The 25,676-nt window shown below is 31.7% G+C and overlaps 4 protein-coding genes across 11 annotated transcripts in view; 2 read left to right on the forward strand and 2 right to left on the reverse strand.

The window, feature by feature from the left end:
• Smn (survival motor neuron) lies at nt 1-1,799 on the forward strand. Of its 2 annotated transcripts, none has more exons than XM_070303260.1 (6): nt 1-214; nt 538-714; nt 799-913; nt 1,086-1,386; nt 1,442-1,512; nt 1,655-1,799. In XM_070303260.1, exons 1-6 carry the CDS (start codon nt 179-181, stop codon nt 1,714-1,716), a joined length of 762 nt encoding a protein of 253 aa, XP_070159361.1. In that variant the 5' UTR covers nt 1-178; the 3' UTR covers nt 1,717-1,799. The 2 variants fall into 2 exon arrangements, with proteins under 2 accessions (XP_070159361.1, XP_070159362.1); XM_070303261.1 differs by lacking the exon at nt 1-214 and adding an exon at nt 305-363 and having other exon boundaries at nt 1,655-1,798.
• Nucleotides 1,798-20,970, reverse strand: LOC138937222 (katanin p60 ATPase-containing subunit A-like 2). 5 transcript variants are annotated; one of them, XM_070303252.1, is made up of 10 exons: nt 17,767-19,613; nt 6,993-7,415; nt 6,827-6,912; nt 6,111-6,181; nt 5,791-5,974; nt 3,941-4,246; nt 3,560-3,728; nt 3,380-3,492; nt 2,788-2,993; nt 1,798-2,506 (listed from the first exon to the last, which is right to left on the reverse strand). In XM_070303252.1, exons 3-10 carry the CDS (start codon nt 6,887-6,889, stop codon nt 2,122-2,124), a joined length of 1,497 nt encoding a protein of 498 aa, XP_070159353.1. In that variant the 5' UTR covers nt 6,890-6,912; nt 6,993-7,415; nt 17,767-19,613; the 3' UTR covers nt 1,798-2,121. The 5 variants fall into 5 exon arrangements, with proteins under 5 accessions (XP_070159353.1, XP_070159356.1, XP_070159352.1 ...); XM_070303251.1 differs by lacking the exon at nt 17,767-19,613 and adding an exon at nt 20,885-20,970 and having other exon boundaries at nt 1,800-2,506; nt 6,827-7,415; XM_070303254.1 differs by having other exon boundaries at nt 1,800-2,506; nt 3,941-4,241; nt 5,846-5,974; nt 6,827-7,415.
• On the forward strand, nt 8,947-22,514 carry LOC138937226 (uncharacterized). Its single transcript, XM_070303262.1, has 4 exons — nt 8,947-9,311; nt 11,700-11,910; nt 12,336-12,484; nt 17,789-22,514. Exons 1-4 carry the CDS (start codon nt 9,240-9,242, stop codon nt 17,960-17,962), a joined length of 606 nt encoding a protein of 201 aa, XP_070159363.1. The 5' UTR covers nt 8,947-9,239; the 3' UTR covers nt 17,963-22,514.
• Nucleotides 20,885-25,676, reverse strand: part of LOC138937224 (omega-amidase NIT2) — an 8,314-nt gene continuing 3,522 nt past the window's right edge. For 2 of the 3 annotated variants that reach the window (XR_011447477.1, XR_011447476.1), the window contains 3 exons: nt 25,345-25,456; nt 25,056-25,236; nt 24,571-24,657 (listed from right to left, as the gene is read on the reverse strand). Coding sequence is in view for 1 of the 3 variants with exons in the window: in XM_070303258.1 (XP_070159359.1) it covers nt 22,241-22,335; nt 22,892-23,125; nt 23,441-23,609; nt 23,951-24,135; nt 24,508-24,657; nt 25,345-25,390 (879 nt within the window). In the remaining 2 variants the exon portion in view is untranslated. Of the gene's footprint in view, nt 22,336-22,891; nt 23,126-23,440; nt 23,610-23,950; nt 24,136-24,507; nt 24,658-25,055; nt 25,237-25,344; nt 25,457-25,676 lie in introns of those variants that run through there. The other variant, XM_070303258.1, reaches the window with a different exon arrangement.

The raw sequence follows: 25,676 nt of genomic DNA on the forward strand, positions 1-25,676 counted from the left end.
ATTATATATGATGAAACTTGGTAAATGTCCGATGAAAAACGCCGGGAGATATCTGCGCTTTCAGTCTTTTCTCTAATTATATTTACAAATTAGAACGCTATAAAGAAAATGTGAAACATTTTTACGCTGCGAGAATAATAAGTTTTTGTTTAGAGATTATAGATTATATGTAAATAAAATGTCCGACGAAAATGTGCTGTTTTTAAGAGGAAATGTACGTAAAAAAATGTTCATATGAAAACATGAAGACACAGAGATCTTGTTTATCTATACCCAAATTAAATCTATTTGTTTTGATTTCTAGTTCTGGTTTTACGGTCTAGTTTCTCTTGATATATATTCTAACAACACATTGAATTCCAAGTATATCAAAAATATATCAAAAAGATTAATTAAAGGAAATAGAGTAATTAATTCTTAATAAATATATATAAAAAAAGAAAAAAAAAATAGCTAACCTGAAGAATCTCAACTTAATTGTCAAGTCCTTAACTTTGTAGGAATAAATTACAATAATTATACAGAAATAATTTGCAGAGAAGTCGAGATGAAGATGTTTGGGATGATACAGCGTTAATACAAGCATACGATAAGGCTGTAAATTTGGCTAAGGAGGAAGTAGCAAAGCGCATTGCTATGGATGCGCAGAGTCAACAGATAACACAAAAATCACAAAGTTCTAAACCTAAAAATCATACAAAGAAGACTCTCAAGGTGTGACATTCATATTTTATTATCATCATTGGTGATATAAAAAAAAAATACATGGAAAATTTACTTTTTATTGCTGTATTATAGAAATGGACTGTTGGTGCTCCTTGCCGTGCAATATATTCAGTAGACGGGCAAGTTTACGAAGCTATTGTATCAAAGATTCATGAGAATTCTGGCATGTGTACAGTGAAATTTGTTGGTAATTATTCTGTATTAAAATAATATATTTCTATGATATTTTTACCCTAATATAGTACATTATTTGAAAACAAGTAAGAAAATATTCCAACTAATATTAAATATATTAAATTAATATTTAATACTCTATAATACCCAGAGATACAATTTGTAATGATAATAATTTACTGCAGGATATCAGAACTCGGAAAAAGTAGAACTGAGTTCTCTTCTAGAATCATTAGGATTGCAAAGTCAAATCGCTCAGCAGAAAGATGCATTAGCACAAAAAGTTAATGAAGAGACCATAGATTCTGACACATCTACTTATTCTTCTCAACAAAATTCCAAACAAATCAATGGTGAAAGAATGGATTATGATATGGAAGATTCCAAGTCTCCTAAAAATAATTTTGTGCCCGGACTTGGATATTTCAATTCGACAATAGACGCAATGCCACCGGCACCACCCTTACCACCACAATTGATGGCTAAGTAAGTTGATAATTTAAAGATACAAGTAATGAAACTAAATAATATCCACTTACAGATTGCCCGAGACTGATGCGGATGCATTATCTAGTATGTTGATGTCATGGTACATAAGTGGATTTCATACAGGTAATTGTTGAGATATGTTATTAATTTAAGAAATCTGCTATTGATTTAAAAAAAAAGATAGCATTTAATCTCAAATGTTTGCTATAGAAAAAACGACTTTAAAATAATCAACGCAAATAATGTAATACCTTTAATTATATAGGTTATTATCATGGATTAAAGCAAGCTAAAATCAATCAGCAAAAAAGAAGAAATTGTCAGTAGCCTGTTTTTAAAATTTTTATCTTTCTATAGGATTCAACAAAACTTTTACATTATACATTGTATTAACAAATTTGCATTAATAAACTTCTACATATTTATTTTACAGATAAAGATATTTTATTCATATCTAAATTTGCCATTTTAATGTTCATGGGAAAAAGATATATATAGTAATATAATTATATTATACAAGTATATAATCTCCAATTTTATTAAATTAACTAAATAATTATATTGTAGATTAATAGAAATCTTATGTGATACCTAAAGTATTCTCAAAATATCATTATTTCATAGAAAAAAAAAATCTAGTTATACGTATCATGCCTACTTATACATATTACATACATATCTACTTTTTTTTTATTATAACTGTGACTCTAAGCTTTTCTGCTATTTTCCTACTTATTTAGAAGAACCAAATTGTTTACGCCATTCCATATATTGCGCGTTTATATGCTTGGTAGTTGGTTTCACATTGTGTTTTGCGAACACAAAGTGATTCATTGCACTAATCAGACCGTCGTTCCGAATATCACTTACAGAAATCGCTTTAGTCTCGAGACTCTCCCAAATAGGCCGTAATTGACTAATCCATGCTTCCTTGCATAGTAGCTTCAAATCCGCGCAAGAATATCCCGCGGTTTCTTGCGCGAGTTTAAACATTTCCGGTGAGTCATGCAAATCGTAGCGCACATAAAATCGTAATATTTCCAATCGACTAGATTCGTCAGGTAGATCCACAAAAATTCGCTTTTCTAAACGTCTCAACAAGGCAACATCTATGTTCCTAAAAACAATATGAAAATTATTTGCAATTATGGGATTAAAAAAATTAAGATTAGGCAAGATAAATAGATTCTTGTACCAAATAACTTTTTGAATAAATATATTGTGCTTTAAAAAAATTATCGTTTAGACATATTTAATTAATATTGAATTATTTAATTTAACTATATATATGAAAAAATATACAATGAAAAGTTTGTTAAAGAATTTTATGCAAAAAAATCATATATCATCAAGATCAAATTATGAAAATTATCCTCATAATTTTTTTTTTTTGCTTACCAAGGAACGTTTGTAGCTGCTAATAATATTACATTCGTGTAATCCATTGATAATAATCCGTCCAATCTGGCGAGAAATTCCGCTCGAAATCTTCTAGCAGGTTCCGAGCTCGATGAGCCGTAGTCCGTATTATTTGTGGTTGTCCAATCGATTTCATCGATAAAAATTATCGTAGGCGCATAATGTTTAGCAAGATCGATAAGTACCTAAAGTTAAAAAAATTCTTTATTTCTTCAATTTTTCGAGAATATTATGAAAGTCATCAAGATTAATTAATATATTGCTAATTATTGTTATAGATAAGTTAACAATTACAGGCCGAATTCGAATTTCGATTTCGTTTATTAAAAATATAAAACATAATTTTTTCTTATTATACAGATATTTAAAAATTTTAATTGCATTATTTATGTATTTCAGAATAGTCTCGTGTTTATATATTATCTTTATCTTGTTCTATTAATTTCGAGTAGATATTTTATATATAGGTGTCTATTATAAATGTCTAGAATTCTGACATTGTAGAAATAGACGCCTTAACAAAGTAAAAAAACTCTATGAATGTCTAATGTATGTTACTTATTCTACTTACGCGAATATATTTTTCCGAGTCGCCTCTCCATTTGCTAATAACGGAGCTGGAAGTGATATTAAAAAAAGTCGATTGACATTCGGTGGCAACCGCTTTCGCGAGCATTGTCTTGCCTGTTCGAAATAAGATTTTTTTTCGTTAATTTTCCGATAACCGTAAGTAATTTTGCGATTAACTTACCAGTTCCTGGTGGACCGTATAACAATACACCTTTGCAAGAACCGAGTCTCCCGCTAAACAGACTTGGATATTTCATGGGATAAAATATAGCTTCTTTTAATAATGTCTTGCAATTTTTTAATCCCTTTACGTCGTCCCAATGAACGTTCAATTTTTGTTGCACGATTTCCTGCAAATTATCATACTTTATTTTACATACTCGCTCTCCGTTTATGATTTTTATTATATTCTCCGACGAGTATATTACGAATCTTTATTCTGTTAGAAAAAAAAACAATTAATGCGCCCAGTTTCATTATCAATTAAAGATATAAATTCCTAAATAATATTCAACACAAACATATACACACACATATCATGTTTAGATCATCTGTTTCTTACCCGTGATATAACGTCGGCGATTTCCTTCAATTCGGAACCGAGCGGATAAAGATCACCGATAGGTTTCAATAGTCTCTCATCGTTATCGGTGATAGTTTCGTTGAACATCGGCACTTGTATGGCTACACGATCGCCACTTTCCGTAGGAAAAATTGGCGTCACCGTGATACCGAGATTCAATTCGTCCCAAGCGCATTGTTTTTGCGCGATTTTGTTCTTTCCGATATTGTTGCATTCCTCCGTAAGACGACTATCCTCTTGCTTCGAATTAGGAATCTTTGTGATTTTCTCTTTTCTATTGCTATTCTGCGAAAGATGGAAATTTAATCCGGTGAAATCAGAAAAATCCCTGTTCTCGACAGATTTAATAATGAATTGTTAAGACACAATATACAATATATCCAGGGTTGGGAAGTAAGGCGTTACTTGTAACGTCCGTTACCGTTGCAGTTACACTTTTTTTCGGTAACGATCGTTATTTTTTTCCGTTTGTAACGGTAACGGTAACGCCGTTACATTTTTACAGTAACGGTAACGAATTAGCCGTTATTCATATAATAAAATTGCTAATTAATTAATAATCACTGGTATTAAATTTCCACCTATCTAAATTCATAATATTCTCCCCTTATTACAAATTTCTTTAAATATTAATTTATTTTATTCATATAATAAAATTGCTAATTAATTAATAATCATTAATATTAAATTTTTAATTTTTATTTAAAATATTATATATATATATATATATATATATATATATGTATATAATTAAATAATATTATATAAAAATTAATTTAATTAATGATTTATTTATTAATAATGGCTATGAATTTTTAATTATTAATCCCGTATATTTAAATTTAATTAAAGTATATTAAATACAATTTCTTAATTATTAATAATTTTTAATAATTCTTTCTTTTTTTTTAATTATATGTTTTTAATATTTAATATTATAATTAATAAAATATAATATTAATGATAAATAATAAATAATTTTATATTAATTATTTTTAATTATAATTATATAATTATATATAAATAAAAATTTATTAAATTTATTATATGAATAACGGCTAACTTTTATCGTTATTTTTTGCTTCTTTATTATCTTATATCTATTCGATAGATGTACTTTTTGAAAAATATTTTCTAGCCTTCTATCATAAGCTGCATTCCGATAGTCACTACCGGTACTGAAAATCTATAGTAACGTAAATTATATTAGATTTTACCGATACTGATAGCGAATATTGGAATACACTCTTAATAATATCAATATTTCTCTTATCAATATTTAAAAACAATGTTTGATAAAAATTTTTGACAAAATTGAAATTTGTAAATTACAATTTAAATTCCTATAAAGATAAGTGTATTAAAAAAGTAAAGATATTAACATAAAAAATTACAATCATTAAATAAGTTTAATATAAAAAAAACGCTCGCTATATATAGAGACTATAATTTAGAGTTTTTGGTTGTAACATAGATTATTATATTTAATATTGATTATTAAATAATTTTACAATCTAATAGCTTATTTTAGCGTTACAAAAAATAAAAACATAACGAAAAAGTAACGAGTCGTTACTTTCCAAGTAACTATAACGGTAACGCGTTACTTTTATAGAGTAACATTCCCAACCCTGAATATATCATAAATTACCATAACATAATATCTTTGGAAACTGTTCTTAGCTTGAATAGTACAAAAGAATTTGGCAAGGAGAAACTTGTGTTTGTTATTATTCTCATATATTCCATAAATGATCAGTTATCGCGTGACTCGTTAAATTTCTAATATTCTACATCACTTCACCGATTAATTTCTATATTTCTTACACGTTTTGTGCCACATTTACGGCGACGGCTTCCGCCTTCTTACATAATTTCGGATACCTGTTGTACTTGGCATGATAATAATCGGTATACTCGAGAATAATAGTATCCAGGTCGATATTGTCGCATACGTGAATATCTCGGGACAGCTGAGCTTCTTTCATCAGACTCTCCGCGGTATTAGAATATCTATAAAAAAAAATATCGATATCATTTGATTCTCGTTGCACAATTATTGATACGGTTATTATTATGTTTGATTCATATTAATAAACCTTTGAATTGAACAACTGCGATATGAAATTCACCAATAATTTAAACTCACCCTTGTTCCCGTAAAAAGGCAGCGATAAGATAAATAAGATGGCGCCGACGCTCTTGAGCACGTTTCTCCTCCTGATTAATCAATAATAAATAATATATTTTAATTAACATAAAAAAATTCTATCGCTATATATTTATCGTGATGACGGGAAGGATGAGCGATTTAAATATTTTCCCACATCTCTGCGTTCGAGAATCGCATTTGTTGTGAAACGATATCAGATTCAAACCCGCTTAAAAAAAATTCTTCTCATCCTCATAATACATGACTTATCACACTCATTCATCCCCCATCAAATGCTATCGAATAACGTATCCTAATATTTTCTATATTTTTATGAAACTTGATACAAGTCGCGGGAGATGCGAAATTGATTTTTCAGTCCATCATCCTCGGGGGTCAGGGTTTACTAACAATAAGTTCGCGAATCTTGATATACGATATGCATCTGTATAGAAATCTAATGATATTTGTTTTTTTAATGAAATATATGCGACGAGAGGTTGCAATATTGAAAAGTTTATTGTAGAAAGTGAAACATACGCAAATGTCGCGATGTGGAACTCGCGCTCTTTGAATACGGTAGTAAATTAGAAAAAAAATTTATATTATAAATGAATCTCTAGCGTGTAAAGTCGCATTCATTATTCGATAGCAGTAATCGAGTCGTGACAGAATGCACATTACAGTTTTAAAAATATAATTCACACCCTCACCTTATCCCTCGCCAAGTGAGCAACGCGGCCGGCGATCGCGTTCGATGACAGACAATCGTTCATGTCGCAGAAAGTGACCGGTCCTCCTTTTTCGGCCAAAAAAATCGACGTTAATTAATCTTTGCCGATATAGTCTTCGCCTTATATTCCTTTGATCGATACGTACTTGTTTGAAGGATACGTATACGATTCTATAGTTGTCATGACGATGTCGATGCGCGGTACGGCGCGGTTGTCAATAGAGAGAATGGCGAGTTAAAATTGCGGAAATGGAAATAAATCGTAATCAAGTAACGACAAATCGCGCGTAAAGCAGGATACAGGACGGTGGAGAGATTATACGGTAATTGCATGAGTGTTCTGTCTTACGCATAACTGCGTAATTTGCTCCATTCGCTAATCGCGCAAGTCACTGATACTTCCTCCATCGTGAATTGGCGAGATTCCATCCTATATAGTGTCCGCAATCCTGCAGTGTCCGAGGATAATACATCTACGTCGCTTCTTGTCCTTTCACACGCAATTTCTTATTTTCGAATATATATTCCGGATATGAATTAATCCTCTCGTTGGATGTAATAATTTTTCTCTGTACCGAGTATCGAGTTATTAATTATTCAATTATTGTAATAAGATAAGAATTATTAATTATTGTAATAAGATTGTAATAAGAGTTATTAATTATTATAATAAGATAAGAGTTATTAATTATTGTAATAAGATAAGACTTATTAATAAGAGTGTGAAAAAGGAATTCTTATTTTTTAATAAAATTTAAAAGGATCTGATTTAATAAATTTCGAGAGAATTTAATTCGATAATCAATTATAATGTAAGGTATTTAATAATGAAATTAAAACGTTGAAAGAGTAGTTGAGAGGAATGAATTATTAAATTTTCATCGTCAAGTTTCAAAGAAATTTCAAGATTAATACAAATTAAAAATACACGGAGATAATTTTGACACATTCCATATTTTTCCATTAAAGTTTTAATATGTTTCATTAGCATGTTTCATATGTATTTTTTTCTGCAAAATTCCTTTAATGTTCTTTTCTTTAAATGATGAGATTTTATTAGCCAATTCAACGCTATTTGTATCCTGTTATTGCACGCATTTTAAAATTATTTCAGTATTACAGTCTCTATCATTGTTTGGGAAAATTGAAAATGCGTTTCTAATAATAATGCAGCCGATAGATTAATTACATTATCATCACGTCGAATAGAAGATTTAATAGGATTTAATAGTGAGCTACATTCGAGTACGGTATCTCAAAATTATACTTTTTATATAATTTTTTTTTTTTTTTTTTTTTTTTTTTTTCACGAAACATATGGGATAATATATATTGTTTAATTAAATTAGTATAATAAGTATATTATCTCTAAAGAAAGGGTCTAAATTCGAGCATTTGCATATGTGTAAACTTTAATTATTATTAATATTTATTAAGTAAAATATTTTGCTTAATTTCATTACTAATATATAGAATCATATATTATTACAGATGATTTGTGTTTTCATTCGAGAACTGCCATTAAAATGAAAATTGCAAACTGTGTGTAAACATCTTGTATAGTAATTTGCATTAATTTAGAAATCAGTGGTATATCACGTGTATATTCCATTATCTTTTCGTATTCGATTCAATATTTTATTATTTAAAATATAATAAATTATAGTTTTTTAATACATGAATAATTTATAATGCAACATAATACTCTTCGAAAGAGAAGCTTAATTTTAAAAGGCACGAATTTTACTTTTCCGCGCTGTAAACAATTGTAAACAATTGTTAAAGTTATAAATAAATTTGTCAAATGTTTACACTTTGCCTGCTTATCTCATAATCCAATCTTAAAATATCTTTTCTCTCGCAGTCGTTTCATTATTGCGACTATAAATTTAAAAAAGCACGACAGGATCCGAGGACTGCGACGAATGCGCTTTTTCGATTATGGCAACGGGTGCGTTGCGCTTCCACGGAGGGGCTTCGTCGCAGCATGATAAGAGAGAGAGAGAGGATGAGAAAGAGCAGAGGGAGCGAGGGCGAGAGAAAGGCGAGGGCGCGGTGCGCGGAACACCTTCGATCGACCCTCGCGAGAGAGGAATAAGCTCGTACTGCGACAGAGTTTGGTCAGTCGGTCGGTGTCGTTGCCAGCTGCCGCATCGTGTTAAGTCTCTTCAGGGTTTCTCGCGACAAACACGCAGCCGGTGGTACCTCATGATCACACCCTTCTCCCCTTCCCTTTTCTCTCTCTACCCTCGTTTTTCTATCTTATCTCTCTCATCGCGAGCGATCAATTTTTGCCGCGAGATAAACTGCAGGCTCGAAAAATTCGAGAGATATCACCTGTCAAAATCCCTCATACACTCCTCTCCCTCGTCGAAGAAGAGGGGGGGGAACACATGTGCGTCCCGGTGGAGCGGCGCGCGAGGGATGACGCGAGGCGGACGATCGCGACGCGATACAGCATGAAGGTAAAAAAACAGTGCCCCCTCCTGGGCTTTTCCCTCCCCCCTCACTGCATCCGTAGTACGCGCACTATTATGCGGATTTATTTCCGATTCGCCTGGATAACGAACGATCATCCTCGTAGAGAATACAGGGCGAACACGCGAGCTGGTCCCGCCACGTCAGTCGCGGACTGATTACAAGCAGTTTACCGGGAGCTTGACGTCATTCCCCTGCTGATTGACGACGGCTTAGAAACGCGAATATGAGGGTCGTGTCGTTGACATCGTTTTCCCGCGGCGTTTCGTCCCCTTCCCACCCCCCGGGGAAGAGTATTTAAATCATCTTCTTGTTTTCAATAATTTGGGAACGTACAGTGTCAAAAGAAAAAAATTCGCTTCTTTAAATTATTGGCTTCTTTATATTATCTGGTAGTTAAGTTATCTATTCTACCCAGTACATTAAAATTTTCCCAAATTACCCAGTACATTAAAATTTTCTAAGATACACACAAAGCATATTATATATATATATAATATATTAATAGTAAATATAATTCTTCTAAAAATTGAACATTATTTGGTTAAAAAAGAAAAAAAAAACAATAATTAAATTATAAAGTTTTGAGAGTTGCAGATATAATTTCTGAACCTCGCACACGTAATTGTAATCTAGATACTTAATAAGTTTATGGTAATACTTGTGTGCAAAAGAAAAGTTTATTCAGCTGTAGCATATTTTATTTTTATTTATGGAAAGATGTTATGGGAAAAAAAAAACATGAAAGAGTTTACTACATTGTGTAAAAAAACTAGACAAGAGTTTCTTTTACTACACTTAAAATAGAATTTAGCTTACTACATTACGTAAAAAACTGCAGAAGAATTTAATTTTTTGTTTCCATCTGTATTAATATATTTAGAAAGATTTAGAAAGTGAAAATTTTTAATCTTGTCACGAACGAGAAGCGCATTTTCCACTTTTATTTTAAAGTAAGTAAAAACTTTATCCTCTAGTTATATTAAATCTGCGGATTGAAGAAACTTCAAAAAGGAAGCTAAAACAAAAGTCTCGTCTTGCAAAGAAATCGTAAAATTAATCAGAATCATGTTACCATGAAGCAAAACGTATTTTAATGTCGCGATAGAATATCTTTAAATCTTGCGTCAAGATTTATTTATGATAATAAGATAAAAAGCCTTGACGAAAGTTTTTGTCGATTAAATATACATGCGGGACAACGTAAATCGCAATCGGCCAACTTGACGATTTGTCTTTGTACACGGATCTTTGTAGCTTTGAATGCATATCGTGTCGATGATCGATTCAGAAAGACACTATTAGTCGTACTTCACATGACCTTACTAAGGACGAAATACATATTCGCACAAGAATCCTACCGCATACGTATAATTGTAGCAAGTTACGATGCTATAGATATATAAAACTTTTACGCCAATCAATTTCGTTTCTATCGTTCATTATGAACGTACAGAATAAACGAATAGTCTTCGTTGCCATATCTACAGTATCGACAAATATGCTTATCAAAGTTATTAGTTTGGCCAGAGTTATCTTTTTTTTTTTTTCTTTTTTGAGAGAGAGAGCAGAGTTCAAAAATATATTTTATGTGTGTAAAAATAAAATTTTAATCAATTATCTCATTCTCGAAAAAATTGCTATTTTTCTCAAAAACGAACCTGCAAAATAGATTTTGCAGGTCTCCAGATTTTTTGAACTTTTTTTGATATGCTGTTTACAGTGTTTACATATCCCACGCGTATCGTACATGTACTTACTTATATTATACTTGATTGTAATCGTCGACAAATGTAGATTTTATTGATTTATGTAAAATTATGTAAAAATTAGAAGATAACATTTTTAATAAAACAACGATAACGTTTGGCATCAAAGAATAAAATAATTTATCTATTATTAAAAATTAAAACGATATAAGCTAACATAAGATTTTATATTTTTCCATTAAAGAATCTTGATATATCTCTTTCAACATTATTATATTTATATTTTAATGCTACATATAATTTGGATTTTATATTTCTTATACACTTATACAATTTACGGGTAATACAATACACCGATATTAGATAATATTTTATGATTATTTGTGGAGAAAATAAATTAAATGAAGATCTCATGTATTTGAGGATTAAAGAATAACATTCTCAGCGCTGTTTACATATTGCACGATCTTCCGCGATAATGAGAGCAGTTATTCGGCGTTTCTCTCGCCAACTCTCAATTTCGCAATGTGTCGAGAATTTGTCGCAATTGATCTTTAAGGTCGAGACAATTATTGCGCGATTTACGTAACGTATTCATTAAGTAAGACCCACGCAAGATTAATCTAATATGATAACAAATGTATATATCCTGATCCTATCGCGCAGGCAACATGTTTCTGCTACTGTCAGTGCTGTCAGAGCGGAGGTTGCTGCAATAGCCGGACGTTCTCCAACCATTCTGAAAGATCACCTATTGATACGCGCACGTGCCACTTTTCTCAAGTAACCATCCCGCGGATCATGAGGAGATCTTCCATCAAGACACTCACGTGGACGTTCTATTTGTCCACCCTATTATTCCTACCGGCGAGAACAAGTAAGGCTCGTGAATATCGAAAAATAACATAAACGTAAAATTGATCTACGATCGAAGAGTAAAAGCATGACAAATTCGCGCGCGATTATCGACGTCGAAATCGTGAAAAAAGAATAAAATGAATAATTAAATTTATATATCAGTTTTTCAGCTTTTTTATTATTAAATAACTTAAATAACTTCTTAATAACCGAGTAAGAAACTTTTTAAGTAATTTTTTACAAAGAATGCGAGGATTGACAATTGTTTAAATTTATTCGTGAACATTGATTCTGGATTATTAATCGGGATCCTCGAGACTTTTAAATAAAGTCCTCGATCGAGATTGTACACGTACAATATTTTGTGTATGCGTGACGTGGTTGGTCGTGGAAACCAGGTTACACCTGACCAATTTCGATTGGCAATGTGGTAAATTGTTTCAGGTGCCCTGGAAGAGAACTGCACGGATTTTCAGGGCGGTACTGTCAGACACGGCCTCCTCTACGTGCCAGGACCTGCGGTCTGCAGTCTCTGCGTATGTTATCATTCCGAGCCGATGTGGTGCCGGGCCATCTACTGTACACCACCGTTTGTGAGTATCCGGGAATACGAAAGATATGCGAGTAACGCGAATCTGTATTTTAGAGGATCGAATGTCCCATTGATATTTCGGTCATCGCGTTAGCGTAACGCCTATATTTGTTTGAGAGTTACGGTAGATAAAAAATGCATATTCTCCATTTAATTCGCATCCATATATTCATATTCATATACATCAGCGAATCGCTCAAAAATATTCGACCATCATCAAATTCTTTGTGCCCTTCTTTTCGAAACCCACGCAATTCAAGCGAAACTAATGGAAGGATATTAAAAGAGATACATCGATCCTTTTTTTTTTTCTCGATTATCGAAATAAATCGCGATGCATGTGGAATGCGATTAATGATGTTTTCATAATAAAAAAAATATATATATATATATAAAAAGAAAAGAATGGACATCGTATAAAAATAACATGACACGTGTATGTATACAGGGTGGTCCTCGTAACGGTCGCCACGATTTTTAAGGCACTTACAATAATCTGAGATAAAAAAGTTTCAAACAAAAGTTGTGTGGCTTCAAGGCGGCCATAAGATGGTGACAATGATTTGACCTTGGAAAATCAGTTGAAGGTCATGCGAAGGTCAACTTTAAAATCTTAAATGGAAACCCCCATTTTTTATTTAATATTCTTGTAGCTGACATCGAGAGCTTTCCAAAACACTATAACAAAGTATTTCTTTATTATGTACTTTTTGAGTTATTTTATATTTTAATCTGACATATTTTGATATAAAAAATTTAATATCTCGTAAAATATTTAGTTTCTGATAATCTTACCGTAATACTTCTATGTACAGAATAATGAGACAAATCAGTATAGAAGTAGTAGTATAAAAAAAACTAGTATAAAAAAAAAATTGTTTTTAAGAAAATTATTTACAATGTATTTTTTAAAACAATTATTTGTTTTTTTTTTTTTTTGCCGTGCAAATCAATGTCGCACACATCGCTGCCACCGGAAGTAGCGCAAAGCTTCGTGTTGTGAATTTATGCGCACGAATTTAATGACTGTCGCGTCGCTAATAAGCGCATGATAAGTTTTATATAGTTTGCTAATAATTTTTTTTTTTTTTTTTTTTAATTTGAGACAGAGACGGAGAGTGTCTTTTGTGCAAGGAGTCGCGTTATTAAATTTCTCCTAAAGTGACCTTAATATAAGTATTATAAGTGCCACATTGGGGAGAGAAGTGCTAATAAAACTTTTTTCTCGTATATTAGAATTTCCGCGCGGTTAAATCTTTATAATAATCGCGTTAAAAAGATATAAAAACTTTAACTACGCACGCATACATATATATTATTCCCTATACATATTTTTTTTTTTTTTTTCAACTTTAACGCAACGTACATATGTGGGATTCTCGAACAGGATGAAATATCGAATATCGCCGCGATACCTAAAGGTTTTAACAACAGGTGTATTAAATGACCTGTCAACTGTTCGATATTTATACTAAGGAGCACGCGTGCACATACGACGTATGTATATGTACCATAGGAACCCGCGTGATCTAATAAGTAGGACAAGTCTCTCGTGTCAGGTTCGAAATGTCGTGGCCGCACCAAGTTTGCGCGGTCCGATTTCTCGTAAGTACAAAGACGATATTGTAATTACAGACGCGATTAGCATATAAAACTTGTCGCATGTTGATCGCATAGCTCGGATTCTACTGCTCTACATAACTTACGCAGAGACGAGAAACACGCGTCGCTCGTAAAAACAAACATGCGTGCATAAATAATTAATTGCATTGCAAAACAAATTAATGTATATACATATACAGTTGGATACATTTTAAATGTGCATTTACGATGACATCTTTTGTGACATGCAAATCAATATAAGCTAAACAATACGCGAGAGTACGAAAAAATCTGTATACGCAGGAAGAAAGTATTGTTGACGTAATGTATGTTATATTCTTTTTTTTTTTTTACTTCAAAATAAATTCCATTGATAAAAAAAGTTGCGTGCTTAATATGATAGTTTAATATAATTAGTTAATTAATAATCGATACGTAAAAATAAATGTCATAAAATATACACCGACCCGACAAAAAATAAGGAACGCTTCTTTTCTCGCTGAAAATTGTTCAAGTTGAAAATGTTATAACTTAGCGGAAAGAGAAACCTTTAATATAATGAAAGTTTAATGTAATAAGATAAATTAATCCGCGCGTGCATGCGGAAATTTGCTGGCGCTGCAATTTATATATGCAGGCCGTAGGTCGTTATTCAAATTTATCGACCGATACATGCAATTTCGCTTATCGATATGTTGTAATTGGACGCATTAGAAGGATTGAAAAATAGGATGATGAACGTAGAATTTAATTTAATGATATTATTTCTTTATTTATGAAAGGTCTATATTTATTGTTAGAAGAATTAAAAGGTTTGGATCTTATATTATTCTCTTATTAATAAGCAATTAATAAAACAGATAACATTTTTATATAAAAACGTTAATTTATTATATTTAAAAAAAATTGTAAATACTAAATATATGGGCAAAGAAAATTTTTTCGATGCGATACTGTTTGAATGACTATTAAAAACATCGCAAACTACCGCTAATGATATACTGTTTTAGCGTATATATGTATAAATAAATACATTCAATCACACTTTGAGAATTATATATTGCGTAGTGTCGATAAATGCATGAAAATAATACTATCGCGTTATTGCAGTTAATTGCGAACTGCATACGAATTAAAGTATCACATTTAATTCATTTTAACAAGTCGCATGCACCCGCGTCAATGAGAAATTGGACGAATGATCTAATTGGAGAAACGATAAAAAAAAAATATATATATATATATATATATCTAAATTTCTAAGTATATTTTTTAAAAATTCTTATTTTCTTTGATACGATGCATAAAAGTTTGTGTTTACTATATATGTTGCTATATGTGCAGGGTTGGGAAAGTTACTTTATAAAAGTAACTCGTTACCGTTACCGTTATTTTTTCTAAAAAGTAACTCGTTACCGTTACAGTTACTAAAAAGTAACGAGTCGTTACAATGTCCGTTACTTTTTTACAATGCAAACTAATAAATTATTTTGCATAAGAAAAACTTTTAAAAAATTGTAAGCAAGATTTCATTCAAGGTTTATTACAAAATAAATGATTAAATTTTATCGAAATTCTTTATTAATTTTTAATAAAATTTGTTGCTCCATAGTATCATCATTTAAATGCCCTCTTTGTGGTATTAATACAGAACCACCGATGCTAAACATTCTTTCTACAGATGCACCGCTTGGTAGAGCTGTATTATATTTAATAAAAAGTTTTTTAAGTTTTGGATAGTCGTTTAACATTTCTATATTACAATTATTTGATTTTAAAAACCGTTGCAATTCTTCTCGTTCAGATTCATTTTGCACCGTTTTTTGCTCAAAAATGAAAAAATCATCGTGATCGTCAGATTTTCCAGCTTTTGAAGAATTTTCAGTTGATCGGATTCCCAATAAATCCTCCAAGTAATTTTCAGCACGTTTTCTTTTTTCTCCGGTTAACCAGTTTAACTTAAATTTTGGATGTAAACATGCTGCTATTATTAATTCTTTTGTTTCAAATATTGTAAGAAATCTAAAATCAAATATAGTAAATTAAGCGACATTGTTTGTTTTATTGAAATTAATACTTTTGAATCAATAGTTTAAAATAAAATAATATTTTTCAATTAAATCCTTATTTAAAATTAAATAATATATGTATTAATCAAATTAATAAGTTACCTTTTATTTAAACCTTACTGAATAGCTTCAACTAATGAATGGCAATCTATAAGGTCAGATTTATTGAGATTTTCTAATTTTCGTTGCAAGATACTTAGAACTGGTAGTAAATGAGAGCTCTGCTTCTCCGAAAAGATAAAGCTCTCATTGGATATCGCGCGTCGCGTCATCGCACTGGTCTGCAAGAGCCATAAGTTGATCAATCACATTCAAGCATTTTTACAACATAATAAGAATGCTAATTGCTCGATTTGCTTACGGCTTTACGGTTAAGATAAAAATTTTATCACGCACAATAGCAAGAATAATATCTTAAATAAATCAAAAAATTTGAAAAAAGTAACGATAAAAGTAACTGTTAAATTCGTTACTCGTTACCGAAAAATGTAACGAAGTTACTTTTTCCGTTACAAATAAAATTTGTAACGCCATTACCGTTACAGTTACCGAAAAAAAAGTAACTGTAACGGTAACGGCGTTACAAGTAACGCGTTACTTCCCAACCCTGCATATGTGATTGATGAGCCAAAATATTGGAAAAAAAAAAGAAAAAAGTTCAAAGAAAAGATTTGGCAAATTTTTAATTTTTCACGTAAAAGCCATGTTGCGTTCCATGTGTTAGCGTAACACCGATAAAAGCGTCGCATCGATACGACCACCGACGAGAATGTCTGTAATGCGGATGCTTGTCACGAGTCAAGTTCAGGCTACGCGCCAAATAAACCGGATATTTTTCGAGAAATTTACCCGAGGAGATGCATTCTCGTTTATGCATTGCCAATAGCAATGCAAAATCCATTTTAAATGGATTTTGAAGCCCGCAGTGCGGGGGGCGAGTGTCGCGGGGAGTGCTTAAGTTTCTTGAATGTCCTTACTGTAGATCGAACTAAGAAGAAAGTAACGATTGTGCCGAATATTAAAATATCACGAACTCCAAAGTTATTTTAAATTCATAAATTTTTATAATATCAAGATATTTTAATTAACAAGACAATTCTGCAATATTTCGAAAGAAGATTGTAATATTCGTTCCGCGTATTAAATGACGGACGAGACATGTTTGAGGGATAAATTAATATCTTTAAACCATTATGCGTAGGCTGTGCTGATGCGGTCTTTTCTTGATCGATCGGTGAGATTTATGTACGCGCTAATCTAAATTTTACAATCTTTGATTTCTCATCAAAACATTATTAACCCCTCACATCAACTCAAGTATATGTGTGTATGAAAAAAATCAAAGTATTATTCCATATACATCATCATATTCACGCTCTATTTAAATTAAAAAGTAATTACACCGCTCAAAACAAAAATTAATTTTCAAATAATCAATTTTTATCATTTGTCAGATTTGCAAAATATAGAAGTCTGTCCCTTTCCGTTAATATTATATTATTATACATTATATCGAGTATTATTGAGTGTACATATGTAGAGGGAACGCTTTTATCTGATTGTTTTGAGCGGTGTGAATTATAAACCCGCTCTCGCACAAATGTTGACCGACCTCGATCGCTATTGTTCCGCAGAAATGCAAGAAGTTTCGCGTGGGCGAACGCTGCTGCGAATTTGAGTGCCTCGACGACAGTGAGGACTGGAGTGGCCCAGACGTGTACGACGTGTACGCCATGGCATCATCGGTCCAGAAACAGAGTCCCGTCCTCTGTCTGGTCGGACTGATCGCGCTACTGATGATGCCCTAGTTACGATCTGACGGGATCCGCGGTCATCGTAGCGGTCATCGTTGCCCTCGTCAGGAGAATTCGTCCGTTAGTGATATCAGTGATACGACGTGATGATGAGGATAAAATTGTGCACGAGAAAATCCCGAGACAGGTTTGACTCTGACTATGTTAGCGTTTTGACGAACGGCACGTGCCTCGCACATGTCGTAATTACGTCGTTCGATTTTGGAATAACATTGAAATAAAGGAATCGAGAACTGATGTTCTTTTACCGAATCGATATAATTAAATTTAAGATCGAATCAATTTATAAATAACCGCAGAGAGACGCAGAACACGCAGCTTTTTTTAATTCATAAACAATAAATAATATAACGCGCTGAAATCATTACGCGAATAATAGTAAATATATCAATTTATCTTTTTTCATAATTTTTTTAAAAGCAAAATTTAAAAAGCATCAAATCGTCAGGCGAAAATCTATATTAATCAAGTTTAAAGCGAACGTGTGTGATAAAGCCTTATTTTTTTCGATATTTTTATTTTTCAAGCCCACTTTCTCATATTTTTTCCACTCTTTCAAATTCGATACGATAATACTCATCAGGCCGACTCGATATCGAAGTTAAAATCTATACCCCGAATACATATCAATGAATGATGTACGTGGCTCTTGGTCTCATCCAACATTTAAACGTCAACCATTGTCATTTACGAGGCTTGATATCATTTCGAAGTAAAATACAGCGTTTTTTATCGGAGATAACGTAATAAAATGCATATAAACAAAATGACAAAAAATTGATATTCAGCGCTTAATTCGATCAGGCTCTCTCAGTTTAATCGGTATCGATTCTCGAGAACGATCGTAATCGCGAACAGTGTGTATGCGTCGTCATCAAAATCAGCAAGAACGCTCAATATCCGATCCTCGTCTTTCGTAATACTCTTGATGGACGGTAACAATTGAAGCAGACTGAAACCGATCGAGACCTCGCCGTGCACGCATACGTTTGTGTGCGTGTTGTATATGTTGTGTGCATGTGTATATATGTATGTGTGCGTGCGCGTATGGTCAAAAATTTTTATTTTTCCATTGTCGCGAACGTGTCGATCAGAGAGATTAGAGCGTGGAGATATACAAGTCCGTCATCAACAAGCATGGGGAAGCTTCGTCGAGTGTATGATATCCTCTTTGTTAACGAGACTCGTTTCAATCTCCAATTGAATCGATTTCACCGTTCGTTCGTTCGTTTTACTTTGCCAGATTCGTCGATGAATGAGCAGTTTTTTTAAAAGAATATCTCCCGCCTCTTTATAATTGAAATGAATAATAAAATTGTGAGAAATCTCGTGCGATAAAATAATATCCCGCGTATCCTTTATTTCGCTTTCGTTTCGTTCGCATATCCTGTGTCTTCAGCATATCTTCCCGATATTATTAATTTAATTCATACACGAGGAAAAAGCTTTTCACACTGAAAGAGAAATCATTTGGGATCGAATAATTCGTTTATCCTACATGATTTTGTAGATATCGATTTTAAATTATTTCCGTTCGTGTACACATTATACTACACATAAATTGTGCGACGATAGCCGATGCGAAATATTTATTTAGTTGCTTATCATATTTCAGTTATAACGATAAGAGTGCGATATCGTTGACATTTTAGCGATGAGATTTTAAATGTATTGCATCTCGCGATAACATACTCTTTTATATCTACAAATTGCAAAAGAACGATTATTTTCGTATCAATTAATGCTCAACCATCAATTAACGGCTGGTGGTGTGATATTTCCATGCGACAGTGATTATAATAAACATCTGGATTTTCATGTGATAACACAGGCCAATTTATTAAAATTATAATTAATATAATTCGATTTGTGCCTACGCAACTAATTGGATCGATGAGCAAGCTGAAGCTTAAATTATTAACACGAGAAATTTAATATTCAAATTAATCTGACAATTGATATCAGGAATATTACATTAAAATTATTTTAGAATCTGTTTTATAAAACTTATTGGAAACAATCTAAGTCGATTAGATTTTAACGAAATATATATATGAAACGCATTTTATTAGTATCGACACCGGCGATAAATCCGAGCAAAACACATGGGGCCATACGAGTAGTATAACGTATACAAACGTATTTGCTTGGTTTCTTTATGGAGAAATGTGAGAATGATAAACATGGTGCTAAGTCATTTCTCGTTAAAGAGAGTGATGCTGTATATTACATGACATTCGCGAATTTTTCCGATATTTGCGACACTGTATTTTAATATTTGTGCACGTATGCTTGCCTGTGATATATTTTTATGGCATTTCATGACTATTCTTGCCTTTGGATTACTATAATCGCTTCGCGAATTTCGAAGGCTTCGATTAATGCTGCGGATGTTTCTAACGAAAACAGATCTTTATTAAAATTTTGAAGGAAGAAGAACGAGATCGCGAATAATATTGCATAAAGATGACGACGGTAATAATTAATATAATAATATATTGATTAATGTTATATTTATATAATCGATTAATTATGCGAAAACTCTATTTGCTGTACACATAAAAAAAATATTACAAAAAAGTTGTCATTCCTTTTAATAATATTTAGAGCCCTAATATATATTCCGTATATATAACATATACACACGTACATAGAATATATATATATATATATGTTACACAATTATATTTAATTATCAATGTTAGTAAAAACATTCCATCCCTTATGAATGCGTGAAAAACAAAGAACCATAGTGACATGAAAAGAATTGTTCTGTGAATTTAATTAAGCTCTGCTCTCAGTCACACAGGGTATTTGCGAATAATCTTATCCACGTAAACGTATTCAAATCTCGTTCGAGCTTAACGCCTAACAGAGAATCGTGTGTGTACATTATAGTCTAGTTTATATACGTACTTCTTGTTTTGCAGAATTCTTGTTACCTTGATCGTCCAATCCATTTTCGCGACCGTTTGTTTAATACCCCTCCGTTGGTAAGAATCGCATGCATTATCGCGCGTTTATATCACATTGAAGCTATCTTTCAATCGTTCGCATCAATTTGAAACATTAAATAATTGAATTGAGCTCTTAATATATTGTATATTGAAGACAAACTCGACATGAATGATATTCTCGGCGTTATATGACATATGAGCCAAACTATGATGATGATTGGCATGAGAGCGTGTATCCCTTCTAAAAAAAGAGTTCGAAATTGTAGTTTAAATTTAAGTAAATAATATATTCAATATACGCGCTACCTGGCCCGAATGTTCTCAATATAATATCGATCTTTTTTTTTTTTTTTTTCAAGAAATTCTTCCAGATATTTTCATTGGATACCGGAAGTATTCTAATCTAAAATATACACTTTTATATCGCTATTTGAATATTTTCATCGAAAAAAAATTCTATAATACAAGTATATATTCTTGGGGGCCAGGTAATATAATAGACTTTAAACTGTATGCTATAAAAACTTTACCGATTCAGAACAAATTTGTTTGACAATTTCATTGTCCTACCTCGAGGAACGAAGCCTTTTTAACTGGCGAACAGCGTGCAATTGTGCTTTTCTTTCGTGTCTTGTCATTATATATTTTTGCTTTCTATATATTTTTTTTCTTCCCTATTCATCGGAGAGAATTATTCGACCAATTCCTCTAAGCTTACATTTTAAACTAATGTTTACAAAAAAAGATATACATATGTATATATATATATACATATACATATTTCAAATGTACATAGCTAGATGATAGCTTTAATATTACTACAATACACGTAATTACTTTCGATCGTAATTATGTCATGTACTAATCAAGGGGCCTTTTATGTATGAATGAATCGGAGTCCATGTTACAATAAAATTTTATTCAAATGACATCTAAATGTGGATCAAGATCTATGATAATAATTCCCTAGTTTTAATTTTCCTTTGATTTTCCTCAATCGACAAAGAGACATACCGTCTTTTACAGGAGGTATATCGATAATAGAGAATATTTAATGATAGGATGAACATAAAAGGATTTGAATATATATTGAAGAATATAAAGCTTATTCATACAGAAACCTATGATTATACTTATCTGTGATATATATGTGTCGCGTGTCTCTCTTCTAGTGTCGTGTGTGACCTCGATACGAAAGGTTTATCGATGGGATGTATCCGAGTATGAAATTTAGATCGTCCGCCGTTATAGCTTGTCGCCGTGCAAAATTGCTTAATGGTGCGTAAACGATATCGTCATACGTTATAACATCTTCCTAATCTTCCCCTTTCCAAATAGTATCATACAAATCTGTACGTCGTTGATTGAACGTCGGGATTTGCGCTCTGACTTCATCTACGACTTTCAAATCTGTGGGGCAATGTATTATTTCAATGTGTATATATAGCATGCAATATAATGTTTCCTAATTATACATATACATTAATATTTATGTTATTTAATATATTTCATTGTGCGATATTATTGCCTAAGATGTAGCTCGAAAATATTTCTCAAGAGTATCGATTTTGAAAATATTCCAATTCATAATATGATGCAGAGGAAAAAAAATTTTTGGTACAAACTGCATGAAAAATACATTCTCTTTTATAATACTTATTGTAAAGCTAGAATGTAACGACATTTTAAAAATATTTATTGCTATAAAAATTATTAATTATGCATTTGTTCTATTGTTTCTTACCGATTATGCATTTGTTTGTGTATCAAAATATTTGAATAATTACAATACTTATTTATAAAATATAATACACATATAATACATTATTGAGAGAATAAAAACATCGTGGTTTCTCTCATATATTAATGTTTCACAAAAATTATATTATAACTTTCACTATAATATTTCCCGTGCAGAAAATTACGTTTCACTTAGTCGTTACTTTAGTTCGAGAAGATCAATTACCTATATCAGAGACCATCATGCCTTCGTCGGCATCCAACTCGTCAAGGATTTCTCCCCAAGGGTTAGTTAACTGAGTATGCCCCCAAGCGATATATCCAGGCGGTGAACCACGTGCTGGTGATACGCAAGCTACGTATAATTGATTGTCATTTGCTCTGGCACGCTGTAGTAAGGACCAATGCAGCGGGCCAGTGGTCATATTAAATGCCGCCGGATATATCAACATCTGACAACCTAATATCACGATAGAATAAAATTAATAACAAAATAATGAAGAATAATAATATGAAGCTTTAATCAATCTCTTTTCTCGTGAAAATTTCAAAGAATATAAAAGACGCCATAATCATAATTTAAGCAAGTTATTTACAATAATAATTAACAATAACGCGCTAACATATTTATTGTAACGCAATGATTTCCCTTTTTCAAGCAAGATTAAATCACAATTTTGAATGTCAGTAATGAAGAAAATCTCGTTAAATTCTGCCGCGTTATTTTTACAACTTAGAATTAAACTTGAACATTTCCCGTATAATATTTGTTCACCTTTGTTTCTGTACAAACGTGCCATTTCCTCAAATCTAATGTCATAGCAAATGCCGATACCGATCTTGCAACCTTTCGCTTCCAAGATGGTAAGGGAATTGCCCGCCGACAGCGAGTCGCTTTCGCGGAAGGTGATCTTGTCTTTAATGTCGATATCGAACAAATGCATCTATAAACGAAAAAGTGCACATTACTTCGCGTACACTTGAATATTATATGTGTAAGAAGAGTTTGAAATATCTTCATAATCCTTTATAACGTATTTTTAACATACCTTTACACTTCTTATTTTATATTTATCATATTAATATATAAAACATTTAATTAATATTTAAAACACATATCATCAAAAAATCATATAATCTGTTGAAAGATATTTTTTTTATATTTAAAAATGTAGAATATAATTAATAAAAACAGGTTATATATGTGTTAAATATTTTAAAGAATATTTTTCAAATACTTTTTTTCTGTATGTATGTACGCACGCCTGTTAACGCTAATCTTTACCTTCCTTTGCTTAGCCACGAGCTTTCCATCGGGTGCCCATACGGTACAAGTATTGTACAACTTCTCATTATCCCTCTCCGGTATCGTACCAGCAATCACATAAACATTGTTTTTTCTCGCCGCCTCGGACAAAACCACACTTGTCTCGCCATCGGGAATGCTCTCAGCGTATCTCGCGAAGTGAGCTATTTATTTCACATCAACATTAACATGACACGATAAACGAATAAATGGCATGTATACGTATAAAATTATTTGTACATATATATATACACAAAACGCAATAATATTTTATTATTAAAAAAGTTTCTATTCTAGTATACAGATTCTTCTACTTTAAATAGAAAGATTTTTAAAACTATACTATAGGCGAAGAGAGAGAGAGAGAGAGAGAGGGATACAAAAAACGCGAAAATACTTTAAAGTAGATATATATATATATATATACATTATTAAAAATGTAGGCTTATTGGACTAATGCACGATTTAAGAAGACTAATATTGTATTATATTATATTATACGTAAGTCTACGATAAATATTTCACAGGATAATTACACGTTCCATACGGCGAGTTGAAACATTCCGGTAACACCACGATATCGGCACGTTCTTGCTGTTTCGCGCGCTCGATGAAGGACACGGCTCGCGAGACGTTCGCCGGCTTGTCGTCGCCTACGCTCAGTTGTACCAACGCCAAACGCAGTGCTAAAATATACATATCGTATATACTTCTTTTTATTTCCTTAACAATCTTTACGTGTTAATTTTTCACAATGGACGCGATTGATCCGTTCGAACGATATCGTAATTATAACGGCGTTTAATTTTTTTTTTGTTTTATGTAAATGGATTATAGTCTAAAAAATGATAGTAGGAAAAGTAACTAATCGAAAAACGTAATAATTATTAAAATTTAATTTGTCGTGTGGTTACTAAAATATAGTGCATCAGTTTGATCACTGCATAGAGAAGAATAATTCGTATATAAAATATAATGAGAAAAAAAAAACGTGCGTAAAATCTTATATATATATTTATTTCTTTTTTTATTATATTAATAAATAATATTATCTTAATAAGTCTTGTATAAATATGTGTAATACCTGAATAAATATATCCGATTCGAAATATGTAGTGAAACAATAAATAAAATTCATTCAGAAGGGATTTAAAGTAGCATCATTTAATATATGTCATATATGAATGAACGTATATGAATGACTTTTTTCAATACCGCCAGTCCAATCTGACAGTCTATACTCAAGTCCTTGGTCCTTGTCGGAGCTTTCAATCAATGTAAAATGTTATACATGTGTCTTTCACTTTAAAAACTCGCGCAATTTCGAATTTTACGTGTCACAATAAAACGCAAATAATTGTCGAACCACTTACTTGTCATCGTTCTTATTCCGCGTAACACGGTGCTCGCACGTAACATGACACTCAGATTAGGTTAGGTTTCTTTATCATGTCTCTATGACGTAAGGAAAACCGAGAATATTATCTACAAAAGCAAGATTTTCCTCTTATCACGTATATAATTAAATATCCATATACTCAGAAGCAAAAGAGATGGAGAGATAAAGAGAGAGAGAGTTTAATGCGATGGTTAGCCTAAGATTATTTCTAGACACAATACATATATTTAAAAAATATCCTCAAGATATTGTTCCCTTCCCCTTATATCTTTTAAATCTTTAAAACATATTAGTATTCTATTGATT

The sequence above is a fragment of the Polyergus mexicanus genome, unplaced genomic scaffold (assembly GCF_030449975.1).
Source record: "Polyergus mexicanus isolate NDT 795.1 unplaced genomic scaffold, iyPolMexi1.0 SCAF_10, whole genome shotgun sequence".
NCBI lineage: Eukaryota > Metazoa > Arthropoda > Insecta > Hymenoptera > Formicidae > Polyergus > Polyergus mexicanus.